Genomic DNA, 24361 nt, shown 5'->3' with positions numbered 1-24361 from the left:
GATCTCGGCTCACCGCAATCTCCACCTCCTGGGTTCAAGCAATTCTCCTGCCTCAGTCTCCCAAGTAGCTGGGACTACAGGCTCGCGCCACCATGCCCAGCTAATTTTTGTATTTTTAGTAGAGACAGGGTTTCACCATGTTGACCAGGATGGTCTCGATCTCTTGACCTCATGATCCACCCGCCTCAGCCTCCCAAAGTGCTAGGTGTATAGGCGTGAGCCACTGCGCCTGGCCCATGACCATGTTTTAAGACTATCACACACATATGTCTACTAAGAACCTTAACATGAACTGAAATTCAAGGAAAGGCTAGATCCAAACAAAAGCTTATTATGGAAGTGTGTTAAGACAATTAGATGGCTGCCCCAGAGATTCTGAGAAAGGGAGGTAGCTATGATTATCTTGGCATTAGAGGAGGAGTCTATAATCTTATAAAATAAAGGAAAACCTGCCTCTTTACATAATAGGAAGAAATAAAAGCATTATAATATTAAGTTAGGCCATATAATTTTTGAAAGTTATAGGGTATTACATGTTTCTCCAGGTAGAAACATTAAAAATCTCTTCACATTCACCGTCTAGAAGGTCACCTCCCCAAGGGACAAAGAACAGACAAAAGAAAAGAGAAGGGTGATGTCTTCATGGATACAGAAATCATACAACACACTGGGAACAAACCTAGAAAGAATTTTAAACTGTCATTTATTATTGCTTACACTTTACCAGCCTTTGTGTTAAAACTAGCCACAAGAAGCAGGGAAAAAAATGTTCAACAAATACGAAGTAAAATTACTACTTTGTGAGAGCAGACTATATTAACAGCCCATGGTAATGAATGCAAAGGAGGCTCAAGTAGGGAATGAATTTAACATCCAATCCATTAAAATTAAGTTATCTATAGGAAAGAAGCAAACCCACTCTTCTTCTACATCCCTATGGAGTAGAAAAAAGAAATCACAGGTTACATCTGAAGAAGGTACAGCACTAGGGATTAAAAAGTTAAGCATTTCCCAGGAAGTATTAGCAATATGAGTCTGGCAGCCCCAGTTCTGCTATCAAGAGATGATGTGGTGATTTATCTATATTAGCAGAAATGATTACATCTTCCCCAAGAAAAAGTGTAAGACACCAAAGAAAAATTATGATACAACTTTACACTTCTCTCCATAGTTGGATCTTTCTTCATTTCCTTGTTTTAAACTACTGGTAGCTTCCTTACCAAACTAATCCTTTTTATATTTGAAATGAATGCTAGTTCTATCCCTTAGACCACTAACATAGTCCTAAAGAAACAAATATCCTGAGGGCTAAAATGGGTTTTACACCTCCCTATAGGGAGAAGGGTTCTCCTCCTGTCCTAGGTAGTAGCTAGGGAAGAATACACACTACACAAAGGACCTGATATTAAAAAATAAAAGTCCACTTTGATCTGACTTTCATCTGCATTTTTAAAGACCTCATACAAGTACCCAACATGGGGCCTAACAAGGCAAATACTCTGAAGCTGAGGTTACCCTCTACTGAGTTGAAAAGAGTAATAATATAAAATGAGACAGCACAACCCAAACCTCTATGCAGCTGCACTGTATTTTCTCTCAGCATTTCAAGATCAGGGTCATGGTTTCTCAAACTGAATCAAATTTCCTTTAAACAGGAAATAAAGTTAAAAATACAATTCAATGGAGAAAAATAATTCCTTTTTAAAAATTTTTTATTTCAATACCTTTTGGGGTACAAGTGGTTTTTTGTTACATGGGTGAACTATATAGTATTGAATTCTGAGATTTTAGTGTACCCATCACCCAAGTAGTTGCACACTGTACCTAGTATGTAGTTTGTTTAATCTCTAGTCCAATTTCGGCCCTCCCCCTTCTGAGTCTCTAAAGTCTACTTTATTGCGTACTCATAGCTTAGCTCCCACTTATAAGTGACAATATACGGTTCTTGGTTTTCCAAGGAGAAAAATAATCCCTACATTATTAATAGATTTTCACTAGGAGAATCAACAGAAGTTGTCTGCATTTAATATCAAAGAAGAAAATTATTCTGAGAATGACATGTATCATATACATATAAAACACCATGGGATACAGTATAAGAATATCAGTAATTCATAAGCATGTTTTTACTTGGTTGGTTATTGCATCGAGTTCAATAATGCAGCCAGGTCGAGCAGTAGACTGTTGGCTCACAATATTAAACACTTCTCCAATAAGTTTCTGTAAATAAAAGACACAAAATATTAATGACCAACAACTCATGAATCTATTATCAATATGATACAGCATCTTGGACATTTAAGGCTCCCTCTAAATATTCACTGACTGGCAATGGAACTTAATACATTCAAAGAAATATTTCAACTTTCTATATTCATTCTCATGTTTAAAGTTAACAAAGCAGAGAGAAAACTTGACAGTGTTTACAAAAATAGTATATAACTTCAAGGCATCGTATCTTCTTCAGTTTTGCAACCTTAAAGCCCAAGACAGACATGGCTGAAGATCCAGCCCAACATCTGAGTGGTCTGTAGATGTGCAATGCCATTTAAAAGTACAACCCTGCTAAACTGAAGGTAAGGGCAATGGTTGAGAAGAAGTGAGACTTTTGTGTCTGGAGATGAGGATGTATGAGTTAACACATGAAGCCTAACTTTGGATCCCCAAAGCCCCAAAACTTTCTGCTAAAAAGAAGAGTCCTCCTCACCCATATTCCAACCAGCTTTCTCTTGGCTAAAAACCTTTCAGTAACTTCATCTGAGAGAGCTGCCTCAGAAAGGGATGCCCGTTCTCCTCAGCACCCACCTCCACCACTTTTCACTACTTCAAGGCCAATAAGAGGGGTTACAGGCTGGATATAAGCACAAGGTGAGGAAGAAAACAGCATATACACAGGAGTTATGGGACCTTTCTTATTTCTATCAGTAGGATTTCAGAACGCATGTAAGAGAATTGAATCTAGGGTTAACAGATAAAAAGAAAAAAATATGCAGTTAGGTAGGGCTGAATTTATTGATATGGGTATATTCACCCAAGATTCATGATTTAAAGTGTTAGCTCAGACACCTAGAAATGGTGTTAACAGGGCAGGGTGCAGTGGCTCATGCCTGTAATCTCAGCACTTTGGGACACCGAGGCATGTGGATCACCTGAGGTCAGCAGTTTGAGACCAGCCTGGCCAATATGGTGAAACGCCGTCTCTACCAAAAATACAAAAATTAGCCAGGAGTGGTGGAAGGCACCTGTAATCCCAGCTACTGGGGAGGCTGAAGCAGGAAAATCACCTGAACCTGGGAGGTGGAGGTTGCAGTGAGCAGAGATTGTGCAGCTGCACTCTAGCCTGGGCAACAGAGTGAGACTCCCCCATCTCAAAAACAATAAAGAAAAGAAATGGTGTTAACAGTCTGCTGGGTTTGTTCATTGAAAGCTGGACTCAACTGTGGTCTATAGTTGGTGAGGCAAAAACAGTGAAATTTTTCTAGCACACAACAAAGTTTTGCCACTCAAAGTGTAGTCAATGGACAGCAGTGACAGGAAGCTTTTTATGAATGCATACTTACTCCCTGAAACTAACACAAGATTCATGTGTAAACTAAAGTTTAAGAAATACTGCTGTAGATCACTGACTCTCAATCTTGGCTGCACACTGAATCACCTGGACAACTTTAACAATCAATGATGCTTAGGTCCCACTCACAGACACTGAGGTGCTTCCAATATGCAGCCAAGGCTGAGATCTCCTCACAGGAACAAATACGCATTCTAGCTAAGGATTTGCTTTCCCTGCCCATAGCTCTCTGCCAGCACCGTAACTAGCAGACTTACTGAACATTACCATTACAGAATTCTACAGAATCCCAGTCAACATCACCTCCAACCAAGGAACTCATTTTATAGTGGAAGATACTACTGGAATTAGCATGAAGTAAGTGACGCCTTTACCCTGGGGGCAAAATTTAAAAGTGTCCAAAAACTGAATAATCAAGAAAAATAATATTTTAATGCAATGTTTTTCAAAAATAAAATTAATGTAAACAATTCATAATGAGCAAAATATCAAACATTTAAATACAGGACCCAATAGTGTCTTAATGAGCTATACTGATGCCATTACTGTGCATCAAAACTGCACATACATGTTTTGATGTTTGTGTTTTTTTTTTTTTTGAGACGGAGTATTGCTCTGTCACTAGGCTGGAATGCAGTGGCGCAACCTCTACCTCCCAGGTTCAAGCAATTCTCCTGCCTCAGCCTTCCAAGTAGCTGGGACCACAAGCACATGCCACAATCCCCAGCTAATTTTTGTATTTTTAGTAGAGACAGGGTTTCGCTACGTTGGCCAGGATGGTCTTGATCTCTTGACCTCATGATCCATCCGCCTTGGCCTCCCAAAGTGCTAGGATTACAGGCATGAGCCACTGCACCTGGCCATATTTTTTTAACAGTCAACATTTTTGTTTTCTTTTTTCAGTGTCTTGCTCTATTGACCTCCAACTCCTGGGCTCAAGTGGTCCTCCTGCCTCAGCTTCCCAAGTAGCTAGGACTACAGATGCACGCAACATGCCTGACAATTTTTAAAATTTTTTTGTAGCGACAGGGTCTTGCTATGTTGCTCAGGCTGGTGTCAAACTCTTGGCCTCAAACACTTCAGTCTCCCAAAGTACTGGGATTATAGGCATAAGCCACCGCACCTGGATGTAGTTAACTTTTTCCCAGAACATTAAAGTAGTTGAAAAATGCTAAAAAAAAAATTGAAAAGTAGGTGTATTAAAACTCACATTATTACTTAAGTTTAAATTTATTTATACCAGAAATTGGATTAATTATAGTTTTATTTTTCTGGCTTTAATGGAAATAAACACATTAATCATATTTTCAGAATCTCCTTCTTTGCTTATCTGGTTTTGACAAAGTCTCTCCTTTTTTTTTTTTTTGAGATGGAGTTTCACTCTTGTTGCCCAGGCTGGAGCGCAATGGCACGATCTCAGACCACTGCAACCTTCACCGCCCAAGTTCCCAAGTTCAAGTGATTCTCCTGTGTTAGCCTCCCAAGTAGTTGGGTCTACGGACATCCACCACCACACCTGGCTAATTTTTGAATTTTTAGTAGAGACAGGGTTTCACCATGTTGGCCAGGCAGGTGTAAAACTCCTGACCTCAGGTGATCCACTCACCTTGGCTTCCCAAAGTGCTAGGATTACAGGTATAAGTCACCACACCCAGCCCTTAATTACATTTTAAGGGCATCATTCTAACTCCTATGTTGAGAACAGACTTTGGGATAGCAGAGCAAAATCATAAAGAAAGCAGCATAAATCTTTTCACAATCTAACCTATAACTTCTTATCCAGTCTCAGCTATTTCCAACAGCCATTCACATTCTATGCTATGGCTGTAGCAAACTACTTACAGTTTACTATGCACATTCTTATACCTCTGTGCATTTTTAGTTGCTGCTGTCTCTACCTGAAATATTCTTTTCCTCCTTCACTTTCACGTCTTACCCATTCAGAGAGTCTCATCTCAGTTATCTCCACCAGAAATTCTTTCCTAACCACCACAGTCTGGATTAAGTGTTGCTTCTAAATATAAGAAAAGCCATCTTAGCTGACAGCATTGGACAGAGAGAGGATAAATCACTCAGCAAGGTCAGTTAACGCAGAGAATCATTTTTAAAATAATATATATATGTAAAACATTTTATTTTAAACATAAACATATACAAATAACTGGTATTTTGGTGCTGAGTAAGACCTTTGAGTATGGGCTTGCTAATGGGGATTAGAGGTCTTTCTTGCATAGGCAACTTCTGAAAGGCCCTTCCTGTATTTTTCAGTTCTTTAAACGGCAACAGGCTGGGCAGTGTGGCTCACACCAGTGAGTAATCCCAGCACTTTGGGAGGATGAGGTGGGTGGATCACCTGAGGTCAAAAGTTCAAGACCAGCCTGGCCAACAAGGTGAAACCCCGTATCTACTAAAAATACAAAAAGTAGCTGGGCGTGGTGGTGGGCACCTGTAATCCCAGCTATTCAGGAGGCTGAGGCAGGAGCATTACTTGAACCCGGGAGGCAGAGGTTGCAGTGAGCCAAGACTGCACCACTGCACTCTAGCCTGGGTGACAGAGCGAGACTTGGACTCAAAATAAATAAATACATATATACATACATAAATGGGAATAAAAACATAAAGACACCTACAAAGCAATGTGAATGCAGTTTTTCTCAATTTCCTCCTGAATCTTTTACAGTTGTTTTGACCATGCCTAAAGAATGACTTTTAGCAAAATTGCTTCCAAAGCAGTTATTTTTATTAAAAACATTCACATTTTGTATACTCACATTTCATCAATTTATATAATATTTAATTAAGTTACAGAATGACACTAATGTGTGTAACTTGACATACACAAGGTTGAAAATAAACACAGCTGGCTTTTGAGAAACAGTCAACATAGTTGTAAGAGCTTAGTCTCTAGAAATAAGCTGCCTGGGTTCAAATCCTGGTTCTACCATTGCTAGATGACTAAACTGAGACAAGCAATTTTCTCTATGCTTCAGTGTTCTTACCGCTAAAGTATGGATAGTGATTTTACATTTTTCTTAAGGTTACCAGGAAGGTTGGTTAATATATGTAAAGCATTTAGAAGAGAACCTGACATACAATCATCACTAGATAAAAGTTTGCTATTATTATAACTGGTAGTGGTATTTTTTTTTCAGGTTAAGTAACTTGCCCAGCTATTATTATTGTTAAGGCTACAGCTCAACTTGTGGAATCAATAAGGCCTGGTATACTGTTCCCTACGAGCGTCCATCCTATATTTTATAGAAGGAATAGACAACATCAATGAATACAGTGAGCTGGCTTAGGTGGAGGCCAATTAAATGAGTTTCACATCCTGAAATTAGCCTTTTTTTCTAATTTACCACTTATTACATACTCTATGTACATATTTATATGACTCTATAGATAAAAGATCCTTGAAAGTAGGGCCTACTTCTATTCATTTAAACACTCTTAGCACCTGGTACAATATGCACATTTATTCTTCTACGTACTATAGGTAATGCACAGTGAGTCCTCAATAAAAATTAAAGACTGAGTAAATAAACTACTGAGTGAAAATAAACTACACTTTAGATCATTCCTCCTTTAAAAGCTTGTTTTTACTAATAGCAGCACACACTACGTCACCCTATCTTTCAACACGACACAACTTCTCCCTTATTTATTTGTAGAATATCTCAGTAAATACTTACTAAATACATGAATGAATGGATGTTACCGATCTAGCATCACTGGGTGAAGGTATTCAAGTTTATTTTTTAGGCACCAAAACAATCTTCAATATTTTAAATGGAATTTTTTAAAAATCTTAATCTCTGTCTTCATAAAAAGCTTGCTAAACATAAATCTTTGCTTGATGACTGACAAGTCACATTTATGAATATTAATTATTACTAATGCCTTTAGAGATCCAATGACTTTAAGCACTGTCTTTGTAATAATAAATCCCAAATGTGCACTGGTACCTAACACGGAACATTAGGAATATCTCCAATTGCCTGTAAAAGTTATCTAAACCAAACTTAGCGGCTGGGTGTGGTGGTTCCCACCTGCCTATAATCCCAGCACTTGGGAGGCCGAGGTGGGTGGATCACTTGAGGTCAGGAGTTCAAGATCAGCCTGGCCAATATGATGAAACCCCATATCTACTAAACATACAAAAATTAGTTGGGCATGGTGGCACATGCCTGTAGTCTCAGCTACTCAGGAGGCTGATGCACGAGAATCGCTTGAATTTGGGATGCGTAGGTTGCAGTGAGCCAAGATGGCAACATTGCATTCCAGCCTGGGTAACAGAGTGAGACTCTGTTTCAAAAAAAATAAATAAACAAACAAACCAAACTTAGAAATCTAAAACCAAGGTCACCTCACATTCAACATGTCCCAAATTTAAGTTGTTGTAAATACCTCAAAACTATCTTGCCATAGCTACTGGAACAACTATCAAAACTAGAAACCTTAGAATCCTCTGTTTTCATATCCATATTAAAGCAACTGCTAAGCTCTGCTCTTCTCCTTTCTTAGCTATGAAATTCCACCTAGATCAGGTGGAATTGTTTTACCACATGCTCAGTTGACCTCAACAGACTCCCTGCTATCTCCATGCTTTCAGTACCTACCAACTCTACTCCACCCTGCAAATTAATCACTTTATTTCCCATCCTGTGCTCCCCAAGTCTACCCCTTTATCTACAGGACAAAATTTATAGCTTTCAGGTATCTGTTATAAAATTTTTAAAAAGCTAGCCTTTATTCAGCATCTACGAAAACTCTCATTTGAGGAAAAGGAGAGCATGTGACAACTTCTTGCTACATTTTGCCTCACAATTAGTAGAAGTAGTAAGTAAGAGAATTGCTATTCTAAAAAGAAAACCAAAAGGATGTGCAGAAATAATGGAAATGTGACAGAAAGCAGTCACGTCATCTTAAGCATTTAAGACAGCAAATAAGGGCAAGACTCTGTGATGTATATTTTAGGAAGGTAAAACGTCCCAGGATGCCTTATAGCATGGGGGTCTCAAAGTCAAAAAGGCTCAAGGAAGTCTGGAGGCTCAAGCAACTTTGAAAGTTTCTAACTATGCAACCACAAATATAACTGATAAGAAAAGAAAGTTGATCAGTGTAGTGGGTTGAATAATGTTCCCTCAAAATTCATGTCCACCAGCATCTCAGAATGTAACCTTGTTATGAAGTAGGGTCTTGCAGACATAACTAGTTTAAGAAAAGGTCATACTGGATTACAGGAGATGGAAAATCTAATGACTGGTGTCCTTACAAAAAGAGGATACACAGAGACACTCAGACGGAAGAAGGCCATGTAAAGACTAAGGCAGACTGCAGTGATGCAGCTACAAGCCAAAGAACACCAAGGACCAGGAGCAATCTAGGAGGAGGCAAGGAAGGATCCTCCCCTTGAATATCAGAAAGAGCATGGCCTTGCCAACACCTTGAATTTGAACTAAATGCGTATATACCAAAGAACAGTGCGTGAAGCAAAAACTTATAGAAGTGAAGGAGAAATAGACAAATTCACAATTATAGTTGAAGACTGCAACACCTCACTCTAAAGATTTGATAGAACAACTAGGGACAAAATCAGTAAAGACACAGAAGAACTGAACAACTCCATCAGTCAAAACGCTCTACCCAACAACAACAAAATACAGTTTTTTAAGTGCTAGTGTACCAAAACAGATCAGGTCCTGGGCATGAAACAAACTTCGACAAATTTAAAAGGACTGAAATCATACAGTACATTCTTCCACCATGATGGAATCCAACTAGAAACCAGTAACAGGAAGATCACCAAACACTTAGAAGCTAAATCACACATTTCTAACTAACTGAGGGTTGAAGAGAAATTCCCAAAGGAAATCAAAACATATATTGACCTAAATGAAAATAAAAATACTACATAAAAAAATATTAAAGCAGTGCTGAGTAAAAAATTTGTAAGCACTAAATGTATACTTTAGAAAATAAAAAAAATTAAAATCAATAAGCTAAGCTCCTGTCTCATAAACCTAGAAAAAGAACCAAAAAAAAAAAAAAAAAAAAGCCCAAAGTAAGCAGAAGGAAGTGATAAAGAGCAGAAATCACTGAAAATAAAAATGAAAACATCAGAGAAACAAAGAGCTCAATGAAACAAGCTGATTCTTTAAAAATACCAAGAAAATTAACAAACCTAGAGGAGAACTTCCTCAACTTGATGAAGAGTATCTACAAATAAACCAACAGCTGGAGGTAGGAGTACAGGAAGACGGCAGAATAGAAGGCTCCACCAATTATCCCCCCAGCAAGAACACTAATTTAACCACTATACGAAAAAAAGCACCTTCATAAGAACCAAATATCAGGTAAGCCCTCATGGTACCCAGTTTTGACTTTCTATTGCTGAAAGAGGCACTACAGAGGTAGGAAAATCACTCTTGAATCATCAACACCACCCTTCTCCCACATCCTGGCATTGGCAGTGTGGTGCTGAGAGAGTTTCTGTGCACTGGGGAAAGGAAGAGCAAGCAACTGTGAGGTCATTAAGAAAACATTGGTAGTAGTCTGGAAGTACTCCCCATAGGCCTGAGGTCGTGCGGGCCACAGGGTGAGGCTCATCTGCCTTTGGAAAGGGGAGAGAAGAGTTGGAGGGACTGTGTCTCATGGTTTGAGTACCAGCTCAGCCAAGTACAATAGAACACCAGGTAGACCTGCTAAGGTTACTGACTCTGCTCCCAGGCTCCCAGATGATACTTCTGGGCCAGCCCAGTGCAAGGGGGATCTCATCACCCTAAAAGGAAGGACACAGGCCTAGCTGACTTTGCTACCTGCTGACTGTAGGAGCCCCAGGGCTTTGAGAGAACATAGGTGGTAGGTGGGAAGTGGTTACAGCAGGCCTTGTGCAAGAACCAGTGCTGTGCTGCCTTCAGATGTGACCCAGTACAGTCCTAAAGGTGATAGCCACAGGGTGCTTATGTCACTGCACCCCCAACTCTAGGTGGCTCAGGAGATAATAAGACAGAGAGAGAGACAGAGAGAGAGATTGTTTGGAATAAAGTAAGGGAAGAGAACAAGAGTCTCTGCCGGTAATCCTGAGAATTCTTCCAGATCTTGTCTAAGACCATTAAGGAGGCAGTACTCCTATGAATCTGCAAAAACCACAGCATTACTGGGCTTGGGATCCCCTGAAAGCAGATACAGCTTAAATCACAACACCCAAGTCCTTTTAAGTATCTGGAAAGCCTTCCCAAGAAGGACAGATACAAGTAAGCCCAGACTGTGAAGACTACAACAAATACCTAATTCCTCAATGCCCACGCACCAAAGAACATCTACAAGTATCAAGACAATTCAGGAAAACATGATCTCACCAAATGAACTAAATATGGCACCAGAGATCAATCCTGGAGAAACAGAGATCTGTGATTTCCAGAAAGAAAATTCAAAATAGCTGTTGGGAGGAAACTCAAAGAAATTCAAGATAGCACAGACAACAAATTCAGAATTCTGTCAGATAAATTTAAGAAATAATTTAAATACTGAAAAAAAATCAAGCAGAAATTCTGGACCTAACAATGTAACTGGCATACTGAAGAATGCAATAGCAGAATTAAGCAAAAGAAGGAATTTGTGAGTCTGAAGACAGGCTATTTGAAAACACACACAGGAGACAAAAGAAAAATGAATAAAAACAATGAAGCACATCTACGAGATCTAGAAAATAACCTCAAAAGGGCAAATCTAAGAGTCAATGACCTTAACAAGGAGGTAGAGAAAGAGATAGGGTAGAAAGTGCATTCAAAGGGATAGTGGCAGGGAAATTCCCAAGCCTAAAGAAATATATTAATATCCAAGTACAAGAAGATTATAAAACACCAAGCAGATTTAACCCAAAGAAGACTACCTCGAGGCAGTTAATAATCAAATTCCCAAAGGTCAAGGATAAAGAAAGGATCCCAAAAGCAGCAAGAGAAAAGAAACAAATAACATACAATGGAGCTCCAATGTGTGGCAGCAGAATTTTCAGTGGAAACCCTACAGGCCAGGAGAGAAAGGCATGACACATTTCAAGTGCTGAAATAAAAAAAATTTACCCTAGAACAGTGTATCTAGTAAAAATATCCTTCAAACATGAAGGAGAAATTTTTTTCCAGACAAACGAAAACTGAGGGATTTCATCAACACCAGACCTGTCATACAAGAAATGTTAAGGAGTACTTAAATCGGAAAGAAGAGAACATTAATGAGCAATAAGAAGTCATCTGAAGGTACAAAACTCACTGGTAATAGTAAGTACACAGAAAAACACAGAATATTATTACACTGTAACTGTGATGTGTAAACTGATCTTAGGTAGACAGACTAAATGATGAATCAATCAAAAATAATAAGTACAACTTTTCAAGATATAGACAATACAAAAAGATATAAATAGTAACAACAAAAAGTTGTAGCAGGACAAAGTTAAGGAGTAGAGCAAAATGTCTTTTTGCTTTTTTATTTATGCAAACAATATTAAGACATAATCCGCTTAAAATAATGGGTTGTAAGATAGTATTTGCAAGCCTCATGGTAACGTCAAACTAGGAACATAGAGTGACTACATCAAAAATAAAAAGCAAAAAACTAAATTATATCACCAGTGAAAATCACCTTCACTAATAGAAAGACAGGAAGAAAATAAAGAAGAAAGAGAAGACCACAAAAAACAACTAGAAACAAATAACAAAATGGCAGGAGTTAAGTGCTTACTTATGAATGTAAATGGACTAAATTCTCCAATCAAAAGACATACAGTGGCTGAATGGGTAAACAAGATCCAATAATCTCTTGCCTGCAAAAAACACACTTCACACATAACGACACACATAGACTGAAAATAAAGGGATGGGAAAAGATACTCCATGCCAACGGAAACCAAAAAAGAGCAGAAATAGCTATATTTATAGCAGACAGATATACGAATATCAGTATCATTATATGTCTGATACTGTGTATCAGACAAAATAGTTTTAAGACAAAAACTAAGAAGAGACAAAGTAGGTCACTATATAATGCTGAAGGGGTCAGTTCAGCAAGAGGATATAACAATCTTAAATATATATGCACCCAATGCTAAAGCACCCAGATATATCAAGCAAATATTAGAGCTACAAAAAGAGACCCTAATATAATCATAGCTATAGATTTCAACATCACTCAGAATTGGACATATCTTCTAGACAGAAAATCAGCAAAGAAACATCAGACTTAATCTGTGCTATCAAAAAAAAGGGATCCAACAGATATTTACAAAACATTTCATCCAAAAGCTACAGAATATACATTCTTTTCCTTAGCATATAGATCATTCTCAAGGATAGATCACATGTTAGGTCACAAAACAAGTCTTAAAATATTTTTTTAAAAAAATGGAACAATATCAAGCATCTTCTCTGACTACACTGGAATAAAACTAGAAATCAATAACAAGAAATTTTGGAAACTATATGAACACATGCAAATTAAACAATATGTTCCTGAATGACAAGCCAGTCAATGAAGAAATTTAAAAGAAAACTGAAAAATTTCTTGAAACAAATGATAATGAAAATATGACATACAAAAATCTACTGGATATTGCAAAAGCAGTACTAAAAGAGGGAAGTTTATAGCTATAAGTGCCTACATCAAAAAATAAGAAAAGACTTCAAATAAACAACCTAACAATGAATCTTAAAGAACTAGAAAAGCAAGAGCAGACCAAACCCAAAATTGGTAAAGGAAAAGAAATAATAAATAACAGAGCACAAATAAATGAAATTGAAACAAAGAAAACCATATAAAGATCAACAAAACAAAAAACTAGTTTTTTGAAAAGATAAAACAAAGTTGACAAACTTTTTCCCAGACTAAGAAAAAGAAAGAGAAGACCCAAATAAATAAAATCAGAGATGAAAAAGGGGATACTACAACTGATGCCAAAGAAATTCAAAGGATCAATAGTGGCTACCATGAGCAACTATATGCCAGTAAATTGAAAAATCTACCAGAAATGGACAAATTCCTAGACACATACAACCTACTGAGATTGAACCACAAAGAAATCTAAAACCTGAATAGACCAGAAACAAGTAAAAAGATCAAAGCCATAATAAACAGTCTCTAAGTAAAGAAGAGCCCACGACCCAATGGCTTCACTGCCACCGGGTACGCTGGCTCACAACTGTAATCCCAGCACTTTGGGAGGCCGAGGCAGGCAGATCACAAGGTCAGGAGTTCGAGATCATCCTGGCTAACACAATGAAACTCTGTCTCTACTAAAAATACAAAAAAAAAAAAAAAATTAGCTGGGCGTGGTGGCATGTGCCTGTATTCCCAGCTACTCAGGAGGCTCAGGCAGGAGAATTGCTTGAACCCAGGAAGCAGAGGCTGCAGTGAGCTGAGATCACTCCACTCCAGCCTGGGCAAAAGAGTGAGACTTCATCTCAAAAAAAAAAAAAAAAAAAAAAAAAAAAAAAAAAAAAATAGTAATCTCATTTACAATAGCCATACATAAAGTTAAGAACCTAGGAATTCACCAAAGAAGTGAAAGGTCCCTAAGGAAAACTGTAGAACACTGATGAAAGAAATTGAAGAGGACAACAAAAAAAAAAAAAGGAAAGATATTCCACGTTCAAGAATCAATATTGTTAAAATGTCCATACAAATCAAAACAATCTACAGATTCAATGCAATCCCTATCCAAACACCACTGACATTCTTTACAGAAATTTAAAAAATAATCTAAAATTTAAATGGAACCACAACAGACCCAGAACAGCCACAGCTATCCTAAGCAAAAAGAACAAAACTGGAAGAATATTATCTGACTTCAAATTATACTACAGAGCTACAGTAATCAAAACAGTATGGTACTAGCACAAAAACACACACAGACCAATGGAAGAGAAAAGAGAACCCAGACACAAATCCACACCCCTACAGTGAATTCATTTTTGACATAGGTGCCACGAACATACACTGGAGAAAAGACAAGTCTCTTCAACAAATGGTGCCAGGAAAACTGGATATCCATATGCAGAAGAATAAAACGAGACCCTTCTCACTAACCACATACAAAAATCAAATCAAGACTTAAAGATTTAAATCTAACACCTCAAACTACGAAACCACTACAAGATAACACTGGGGAAAGTTTCCAGGACATTGGTCTCTGCAAAGATTTCCTGAGTACTACACGATAAGCACAGGAAACCAAAGCAAAAATACACTAATGGGATCACATCAAGTTAAAAAGCACAGGATATAGTCAACAAAGTGAAGAGACAACTGACAGAATAAGAGAAAATATCTTCAAACTACTCATCTGACAAGGGATTAATAACCAGAATATAAAAGAAGCTCAAACAACTCTATAGGAAAAAATCTAATAATCTGATCAAAAACTGGGCAAAATATTTGAATAGATATTTCTCAAAAGACGACATATAAATGGTAAACAGACATATGAAAAGGTGCTCAGTATAACAGATGATCAGAGAAATGCAAATCTAAACTACAAGGAGGTATCACCTCACCCCAGTTAAAACGGCTTATATCCAAAAGAGAGGCAATAACAAATGTTGGCACGGATGTGGAGAAAAGGGAACCCTCTTATGCTATTGGTGGGAATGTAAATTAGTACAACCCTGATAGAGAACAGTTTGGAGTTTGCTCACAAAACTAAGATAGAGCTACTATAGAATCCAGCAATTCCAGTGCTAGGCACATACTCAAAAGATAGTAAGTACATCGAAGAGGTATCTGCACTCCCATGTTTGTTGCAGCTCTGCAAAATAGCCGAGATTTAAGTATCCATCAACAGATGAATGGATAAAGAAAAAAAAATATGGTACTTATACACAACAGAGTATTACTCAGCCATAAAAAAGAATGAGATTTCAGTCATTTTGCAGCAACACAGATGGAACTGGAGGTTGTTATTTTAAGTAAAATAAGCCAGGCACAGAAATACAAACATTGCTTGTCCTCACTTATTTGTGGGAGCTAAAAATCAAAACAATTGGACCCATGGAGACAGGGAGTAGAAGGATAATTTCAAGAGGCTGGGAGAGGTAGTGAGGGATTGGCAGGGAGGTAGGGATGGTTGATGGGAACAAAACAAAACAAAAAAATAGACTGAATAAGACCTAGTATTTGATGGTACAACAGAGCAAGTATAGTCAGTAATTTAACTGCTCATTTTTAAATAACTAAAAGTATAATTAGATCATTTGTAATGCAAAGGCTAAATGTATGAGGTAATGGATACCCCATTTTCCATGATGTGATTATTATGAACTGCATGCCTATATCAAAACATCTCATGTACCCCACAAATATATACATCTACTATGTACCCACAAAAATCTTAAAAATTCTTTTTAAAACCTGCAACTAACACTGTATGTAATAGTAAAAGACTGAATGCTTTTCCTCTAAAAATGGGAGGAAGGCAAGCACATCCAATCTCACTTCTTATCCAACACAGTGTTGGAAGTTTTAGTCACTGCAACAAAGTAAGAAAAATAAAACCCATGCAGATTAGAAAGGAAGAGATAAAATTGTTTCCATTTATAATAAGATGATTATCCACATGGGATAGCCCAAGAAATCTACCAAAAGCACTCCTACTCCTATTATATGCATTCAGCAATGTTACAGGATACAAGATAAACATGTAAAATTCAACTGTATTTGTATATTCTGGCAATGACTACATGAATGCCAAAATTAAAAATACAGTACCACTTACAAGAATAGAGTAAATGAAATACTTATATATAAAACTAACAAAACATTCATAGGACATGCATGCTGAAAATCACAGGAGAGGGAGACAGGGAATACTACTGAAAGTTGTTTACATTATACATTGCGTGCGCGCGCGCGCGTGTGTATGTGTGTGTGTGGAGAGAAAGAGAGAGAGATTGGGGATGCTACTGAAAGTTGTTTATATTACATATATATTGTGTGTGTGTGTGTGTGTGTGTGTGTTCGTGGGTATGGGTGTGGGTGTGGGTATTTAGAGGTGGGGGTCTCACTATGTTGATAGGCTAGTCTTGAACTCGTGGAGTCAAGCAACCTTTCCATCTAAGCTTCCCAAAGTGCTGGGAATACAGGTGTGAGCCACCGTGCCTGGCTATATTATATTTTAAGTAGTATGTTATTATTCGAAGGTGCACTATGAAAGGTTAAAGATGCTTATTACAAATCTTTGAAGAACCACCAAAAACAAAACACTGAACATAATGGAGAATAAATAGAACCATAAGAAAATACTAAATCCCCCAAATCACGGAGAATGCCATCAATGGCAAAAAAACTAAAAACAAGCAAATATTCCCATATTCAGAATGGAAAACAACATACTTCTGCAGGGCAGACCAAGCAGTTTAATGTCTATATAGTATCATGTTTTGGTCATCAAGAGACGTCAAGGTGTATACATTATACCTATCAGATATTAAAACAAATCACCTTACGTAACTTTGACTTTCTTCTTTGACTGTAGAAGGTAGAGTGTATTTTATGTCAGCAAAGTATATGACAAGCTGTCTCATAGAAATCCTTGAAACAAGACGGAAAATATTTCAAAAAATAAAAATGGAGAAAGATTTCAAACGTATACTGCTAGTCTCTTCCTTCAAACCTGCCTGTTTATCATAGTAATAACTGACTCAGATGATGTAGATATAACATTTATCAAAGAGGCTGGTGACATAGTCATAAAACAATAACAAATATATTAAATAACATAATCCACATTCAAAAAGATACTGACAGACTGGACTGTTTAGTCGTGCTTAGCAAGATGAAACGTAATAGGAAAAATAGGTCTACATTTGGACCCCAAATTCAAATGCACAAATATAGACAAGGCTTAGCAGAGGGCAGGGAGGGGGAAAGACTTCAGGATGTTGAGACGTCATGATGAAACAATTACATACAAAGAATGAAGAGTGACTGTCAAAACATAAATGTATCTAATGAGAGAGGTCACAATATTCCTATATTTTAGTCATCCTATAAGGCCCAGAGTACAGACAAACTGACACCTGCTCAGAAGAGTAGCCAGGGTCAAATATAAACCGGTTAAAGAAACTTGATAGGCACAGGGGGAACAGGTTTGGCCTGAGGTAGAAAGGTTCACAGGTTACAAGAAAGCTGTCTTTAAATATCTTGAGGTGCTCTCATATGCAAGAAATATTAGATTTATTCTAAGTAGAACGAGCACTAACAAGTAGAATTTACACAAAACAAATAGCATTTTGTATGATAGTGTGAGCAATTCAAGGACAGAAAGCTGCATTTAGAGTTGAGTTTCCCTCATTGGTGGCCAGATGTCAAATTGGCAGGAATGTAGCAGAGGGGAATAAAGCATCAGATGGCTGGTGAGGCCAGGTGACCATTAAAGTATCTTCCAATTCTAGTTCTATGATTCTATTTTTCTAGACTTTCTCTATGCGAAACCTTAGACTCCAGTCCAAATGGTTTTCTCACTTTCTGGAACAAGCTTTACACATATACTTTCCTGTAACTGCACTTACTTCCAGGTCATTCTCTCAAACAAACACAAAGAAGTTATCTTTCTAAATCTTATCCATCCATCAAGAATGAACCCAAATGCTGTTCTTCATAAAGACTTCTATGCCTACCTTAATCTGATCTCTTTCTCCTCTGAATAAGGAAACACTTCTAGGGCCATCCTTTTGGCAATTAATTGCATTCCACCCTTAGACACCTCTTGTTATGTAATTAAACTGTTATTTAACTTTTTATTAATAAGCTCTCTCTTCAACTAAATTAAAAGCTCCTTAAAGGCAGATGTGAAACTTATATTCTGTATTCTCTCTATATCTAGGGGAACATAGTAGATGCTCAAAAATAGTCATTGATTTTCAATACTGGAAACATTTTTATTAGAATAGTTGTTTATACAGGTAAACGGGAAAAATCTATTGCTCAACTCTAGATACTAACATGTATGATTTTCAGCTCAGATACAGAACTATCAGAATGAGATGCTGCCACCCACTAATAACAAATCCTAACCAGACAATTTTTTTAAATGGTGAATCAAGCTTGAAAAAGTTCCAATTTTCCAACCTAAATATACAGCTTAGTAAAGATGCCTTAAAACCTTTTTTGAGCAAAGTAAGAATAATAGAACCAAACTAGAGAGTAAAACATGTTACAAATAATTTTTTAAAATCCTTTTTATTTCTTTTTATGTAAAATATATTAATGTGTGGTATGTACACTAACATTTTTATTCATATACCTTGGAACACAACTTAGGAAAAAATAAATGTGTCATCTATGTCATAAGCAGCCCAGAATATATGCTTACTCCCTAAACAGCAACTAACAAATATAGGTCCTAGACAGTCAAAAGAGAATTCTTTATCACCTTAGTTACATTAATAAAGATTATTAAACACTTACTGAAGACTCTGGGTCTGACAATTCATCCAATAATTTCCTTGCATCCACTACAGCTTGATAGAGTCTCAGATTTTTGCCATCAGAAGCAACAAAGCAAGCACTTGCAGAATTGCAATATGTGCCTGAGAAAGTAAAACAAGGACTCTGGGTTCTAAACATGTAGTTTATTTTTTTTCTTATAGACTAAAGAAACCAACATTCACAGTTTTCTTTTTAGGATTAACCATGGTCTAGAATCATAATTAAACAAGCATAATAAGTAGATACAAAATTATTAACAAAAAAGTTAATTTCAAAATAGATTGTGACAGAAAAGGTTAAAACCTTCCAAAAGTTCTACAAATAAGTCTCATGCCTGTATTCTGAATATTTATTAAAAATCATCTTAATCAAAACTTAATACTTATTAGAAATCATCTTAATGACAACAAATATAAACCATTTTGTATATAACAAATAATAGTTTAAAAGCTTTTACTAATTTCACAATTAAAATGAACACTTACCTAGACAGTAACTGGGAATGAGAGTTGGAAGCCACGCCACATTAGAGAATGCTGAGGTATGTAAAGAGTTAATTCGAGCCAATTCTGATACTCCTCCAGTGTATGACAAAGGTCCTATTGGGTCTACACGCCACAGAATAAGTTCACTGTAGATTGCATTTGGGTCATGAAATGTACGAGTTGCTGCATTTCTAAGAGGTTGTTTTGAGGAACCTTTTATATGTTTTACAGGGTCCATTAATCTACTTAATTTATGGTCTGAGTCCCAGTGACAATCTGATTCAGGAGTCAATAGAGCATTATGATGAGAGGATGTCAATAACAGTGGTAAAACTGAATGACATGCCAGGTCATTCAGATGAAATCGATGACCGCAATACCTAAATTTGTGAGATACAGTTAGAACAGTGGTAAAGGCAGACTTATCAGCAAAAGTTACTGCCCACTGATTTAAAGAACCATCTATGTGTTTAGAGATCATCATTACTGTGGGATCTACGATGTTCATATTTGTACTGTGTGATCCAGAGTGTGGCTGTGATCCATGAGGACTGTCTACAGACATCACCTCTTGGTGTAACATGGTGTGGTGAGAATCTTTTGTCGCATTTATGCAAGCATACATCATAATATTTTTACTAAGAGAGCTTGCATCACCAGAGGGAAACGCAACAGGGATCCGAGAAGAAAAAGAAACCTGAAAAACATAATTATATGATTCAGTGCAAATAGTTTATCTCCTCTCAAAAAAAATATTTCTATTCTCAAAATACCAAATCTCAGCATCTTATCAAAAAATGTCATTTTCAACCATTTCCTTTCTTCTATTTAGGTAATATCGTATCTCTATTCATGGCCTAAAAGAAGACTGAAGAAAAAGTTCAAGTACTTTGCTTGTACAATAAAATGACCATAGCACAGATCTAAATAGCAATAAAATTGAGAGAGAGGACAAAGGCAGCTTCATTTAGCTCATCAAATTGGGCGTAAGGAGGAGCTTATCCTGTGTCATATTTTCAGGATAGTTTGTTAATCTTATTCAAAATATTATTAATTCCCAAGAAAATCAATACATATATTCAAATATTCAGTATTGCATTTCAAAGCCAAGTTCATTATGTTGTAACTAATCAAGTTTGCAAAATTTATGGTCACTGATCCCCTACTCAGATATTTGTTAAAACCAAAATTTTTTTGTTTTTGGTTTTGACCGAAACTAGAAGCATGCGAACTCTACAAAGCATTTATTTCTTTTTACTATTTTTTTTCTTTTTTACTGTTTTAAGAAAGGCTATTTCATCAACAAAATATACCTGGACTTGTCTGAATATTCCAGGATTATATTCATCCAAGTATTTCACATGCCACACTAGAAAGGTACCATCTACAGGGTGTATTGTAAAAAGCATGTCAGGATTCTTATTCCATTCAGTAAGCAGCATTTCAATCTTCCGATCAAGCAGAACCGTAGGCAGTGGCATTGGTACACTAAGTCGTGAATAGGTTCTAGGACTTCCTTCTCTTTCTCCATCTTCATGTTCCGATGATCCTGTACCTGCCTCAGATTCTCTATCCAGGGATAAATCTGAATGAGAAAATATATTTATCAATACATCCATTAAATAATATTTCATTAACATACTAGACTATAAATAAATGGTATACTATCTTTAGAAACTCTTTTCCAATTTACAGTCAGAAAAAAAAAAAAAACAACTTTTGTCTGAATTGAAAGTAACCATAGTTACTACTTTTAAATAAATTAAAATTTCATTCACCCTATCATTATTACTACCATTAGCAACACTTGTTCCTCAGAAAAGGATACGGCTTCCAAAGACTCAAAGCAATATGTTATAACAAAACATACGGAGTTAGATGACGTTTGCAGGCCCTAGCAGAGGGTCTGGTCCAAGGCAGATGGTCAGTAAATACTTGTGGAACAAACAGAAAAAAGGAGGAAGAGTGGGAAGGAAGAATTCAAAACTAAAAGTAGTATACCACAGAAAGTTGTTTACTTTGGAATAAGAAAAATCTGAACACAGGATACTAACCATGGTCTAATTTCATATGTAAACCCCGTTCTCTTTCCTCCTGTGAATGTTCCTCATCTTCTTTATCTGCATCATCACTTTCATGATCTACCTGCTTATCAGAAAGTTTTCGTAACTGATGCATAAATATCTCTGTAGATGACGTAAAATTAAATTCCTTGTTGTTTAACCAATGAACTACAAAGCCCCCATTTCCATCATCCACATTAAATGCAGTGCCAACCAAGATATTTGGAATATCTGTGGAAATAAAAAAGATTTCAATATATTTTTTTTCTTTCTTTAAAAACATGAGAAATGCTTACAATGACCCATCTATACAAAGAAAAGGTGCTAAACAAGTCAAGTTAACATAATAGCAGCATTTGTAAAAACTAAGTGAATTTAATGGTAAATGTAAACCTTAAGAACTAATGATAGACATATGAAATTAAACTATTAACTTAAAATACACGAATGCATCAACCTTCGGTGAATTCTGGATTGGGGACAGGGGATGAAAAATTACAGCAGAAAAGAAGCTATAAAAGAGATAACTGGAGTTGTTTAAACATGAACTGGATATTAGATATTATGGAATTATCATTTTCTTGGGTATGATGATACTATGATTATGTGAGAGAATTTTAGGAGATACTTCCTAATGTGAGAGTGATAGCCATGATAGGTGTAACTTACTTTGAAAAGACTAAGAAAACATTTCGGCCGATGAAGTGACTCATGCCTATAATCCTAGCACTTTGGGAGGCCGAGGCAGGTGGATTGCCTGAGCTCAAGAGTTTGAGACCAGCCTGGGCAACACAGTGAAACCCCATCCCTACTAAAATACAAAAAACTAGCTGGGCATGGCAGGGTGCATCTGTAGTCCCAGCTACTTGGGAGGCTGAGGCAGGAGAATTGCTTGAACCCGGGAGGTGGAGATTACAGTGAACCGAGATCATTCCACTGCACTCCAGCCTGGGTGACAAAGCAAGACTCTGTCTCCAAAAAAAAAGAAAAAGAAAACATTGTACACACACAGAGAAACATTTACCACATATAAAGCAACTGCGGCAAAATGTTAACAATTGTTGAATCAAAGTAAAGAATATAAAAGTATTCACTGTACTATTCTTCTAACTTTTCTCAATGTTTGAAATGTTACTAAAAAGTTGTGGGGAAATAACATAAAGAAAAAAACACAAGAAGGCAGGCAAAATTCAAAGTATAAGGAACTTCTCCATTTGAAGTAACTGAAATTTATGAAATAGACTAGCTCATGTAAAACAGTATATATTGGCCAGGGTGGTGGCTCATGTCTGTAATCTCAGCACTTTTGGAGGCCAAGGTGGGAGGATTGTTTGAGCTCAGGAGTTTGGGACCAGCCTGGGAAACACAGCGAGACACTGTCTCTACAAAAAAAATATAAAAATTAGCCAGGCATAGTGGCACACGCCTGTGGTCCCAGCTACTCAGGAGGCTGAGGTGGTAAAATCGCCTGAGCCAGAGAGGTCAAGGCTGCACTCTAGCCTGGGTGACAGAGCAACTCTGTTCCTCTCCCCGCAAAAACTGTGTAAATAAAAAAATTAATCTCCTTAATTTCAATCCATATTATAAATAATTCACTCAACAGAAGGAAAAACTGTCCTTTGCAAAAAGAAGTGAAAATCTAAAGATAAAAATGCATGGACATTCTGACAATGTTCTATTATAATAAATATGAAAGTTAAATAATGCTCTAAATTGTTCTTTCTTTCCAGTTCCTGGATGACCATCCTGGTTTTGTAATAAAAATGAAATGAATAAAACAGAATTTGCAAATTAGCAATCCTATAAAACACTATATCGCCTATGTGATTATGTAGTAATCTTGCTAAAAATGTTAAACCTAAATCTTATGAACAAATATTCAGACTACGAGACATTCTGAAAGAAAAACTAAGAGACAATTTTTTTGAGACTGACACTTTGTTTTGACAATTGAGAGAGGGACTGTTTCAGACTGGAGTAATTCAAAGAAAAATAATAATCTGCATTTAAGAAAGGAATCTGTATTTGCATATGAACTATATATTACATATTATTTCATCCATGTTCCTTGTATGCGATAACGGTACTGCAGTTATGGAGGCCAATTCCCTTTTTTTTAAAGATACTTTCTTAAATATTTAGGTAATGGAAAATATTTAGGAGGTAAAGGGTAATGTTATCAACAACTTTACTTTCAAATGGCTCTGCCAAAAATAAGGGAGGAAGGAGCAAAGACATATCTATATGGGCAGAGAGGGGGAGAACAAAAGCATAAATGACAAGATATTAATACGTGGTGAATCTGGTACATGGTATATGGATATCTGCAGTATTGTTCTTTCAACTTTCTTGTAGGTTCAAAAATTTTTTGAAAAAAATGGTGAAAAGGACAAGTCCTAACAATATCAAATTGTTTGCATTTAGTAATCTATTTGGTCAACCTAAATGTTATATTTACATGCAGTAACTAAAAATGCATGATGTTAAACATTTTTAACAAAATTGTTTCTAAAATAATATGTAGGTACGTTAGGATGAGCATGAATAAAACTAGTGAAGGTTAGTCAAGGTACTGGGGTTAGTCAAGGCTCAATAGCTACAAGTACATATCCAGTCCTCAGGATCAAATGATGTGAGAGAATGCTCAGCCTCTGTGATCCAATTCCATCTGATTAGTATAGTGTACACAGCTAAAAAGCCAACATTTCTAATATGTATTGAATTTACCGCAGACTATCACGAACTGCATTTTGTTTTGATGCTAA

At 36.7% G+C, this 24361-nt stretch overlaps 1 protein-coding gene across 6 annotated transcripts in view; it reads right to left on the bottom strand.

Moving 5' to 3' along the window:
- DMXL2 (Dmx like 2) overlaps positions 1 to 24361 on the bottom strand; it is a 173120-nt gene that overhangs the window by 77842 nt on the left and 70917 nt on the right. For all 6 annotated transcript variants that reach the window (XM_032297460.1, XM_032297461.1, XM_032297463.1 and 3 more), the window contains 5 exons: positions 21588 to 21827; positions 20847 to 21118; positions 19534 to 20230; positions 19028 to 19149; positions 2131 to 2220 (listed from right to left, as the gene is read on the bottom strand). In XM_032297460.1, the coding sequence (XP_032153351.1) occupies positions 2131 to 2220; positions 19028 to 19149; positions 19534 to 20230; positions 20847 to 21118; positions 21588 to 21827 (1421 nt within the window). The remainder of the gene's footprint in view (positions 1 to 2130; positions 2221 to 19027; positions 19150 to 19533; positions 20231 to 20846; positions 21119 to 21587; positions 21828 to 24361) is intronic.

This window comes from Sapajus apella, unplaced genomic scaffold, assembly GCF_009761245.1.
Source record: "Sapajus apella isolate SASKATOON/1434 unplaced genomic scaffold, GSC_monkey_1.0 scaffold37, whole genome shotgun sequence".
Classification (NCBI taxonomy): domain Eukaryota; kingdom Metazoa; phylum Chordata; class Mammalia; order Primates; family Cebidae; genus Sapajus; species Sapajus apella.
The sequence above is the reverse complement of the archived record's forward strand: the minus strand, read 5'-3'. Positions and strand labels throughout refer to the sequence as shown.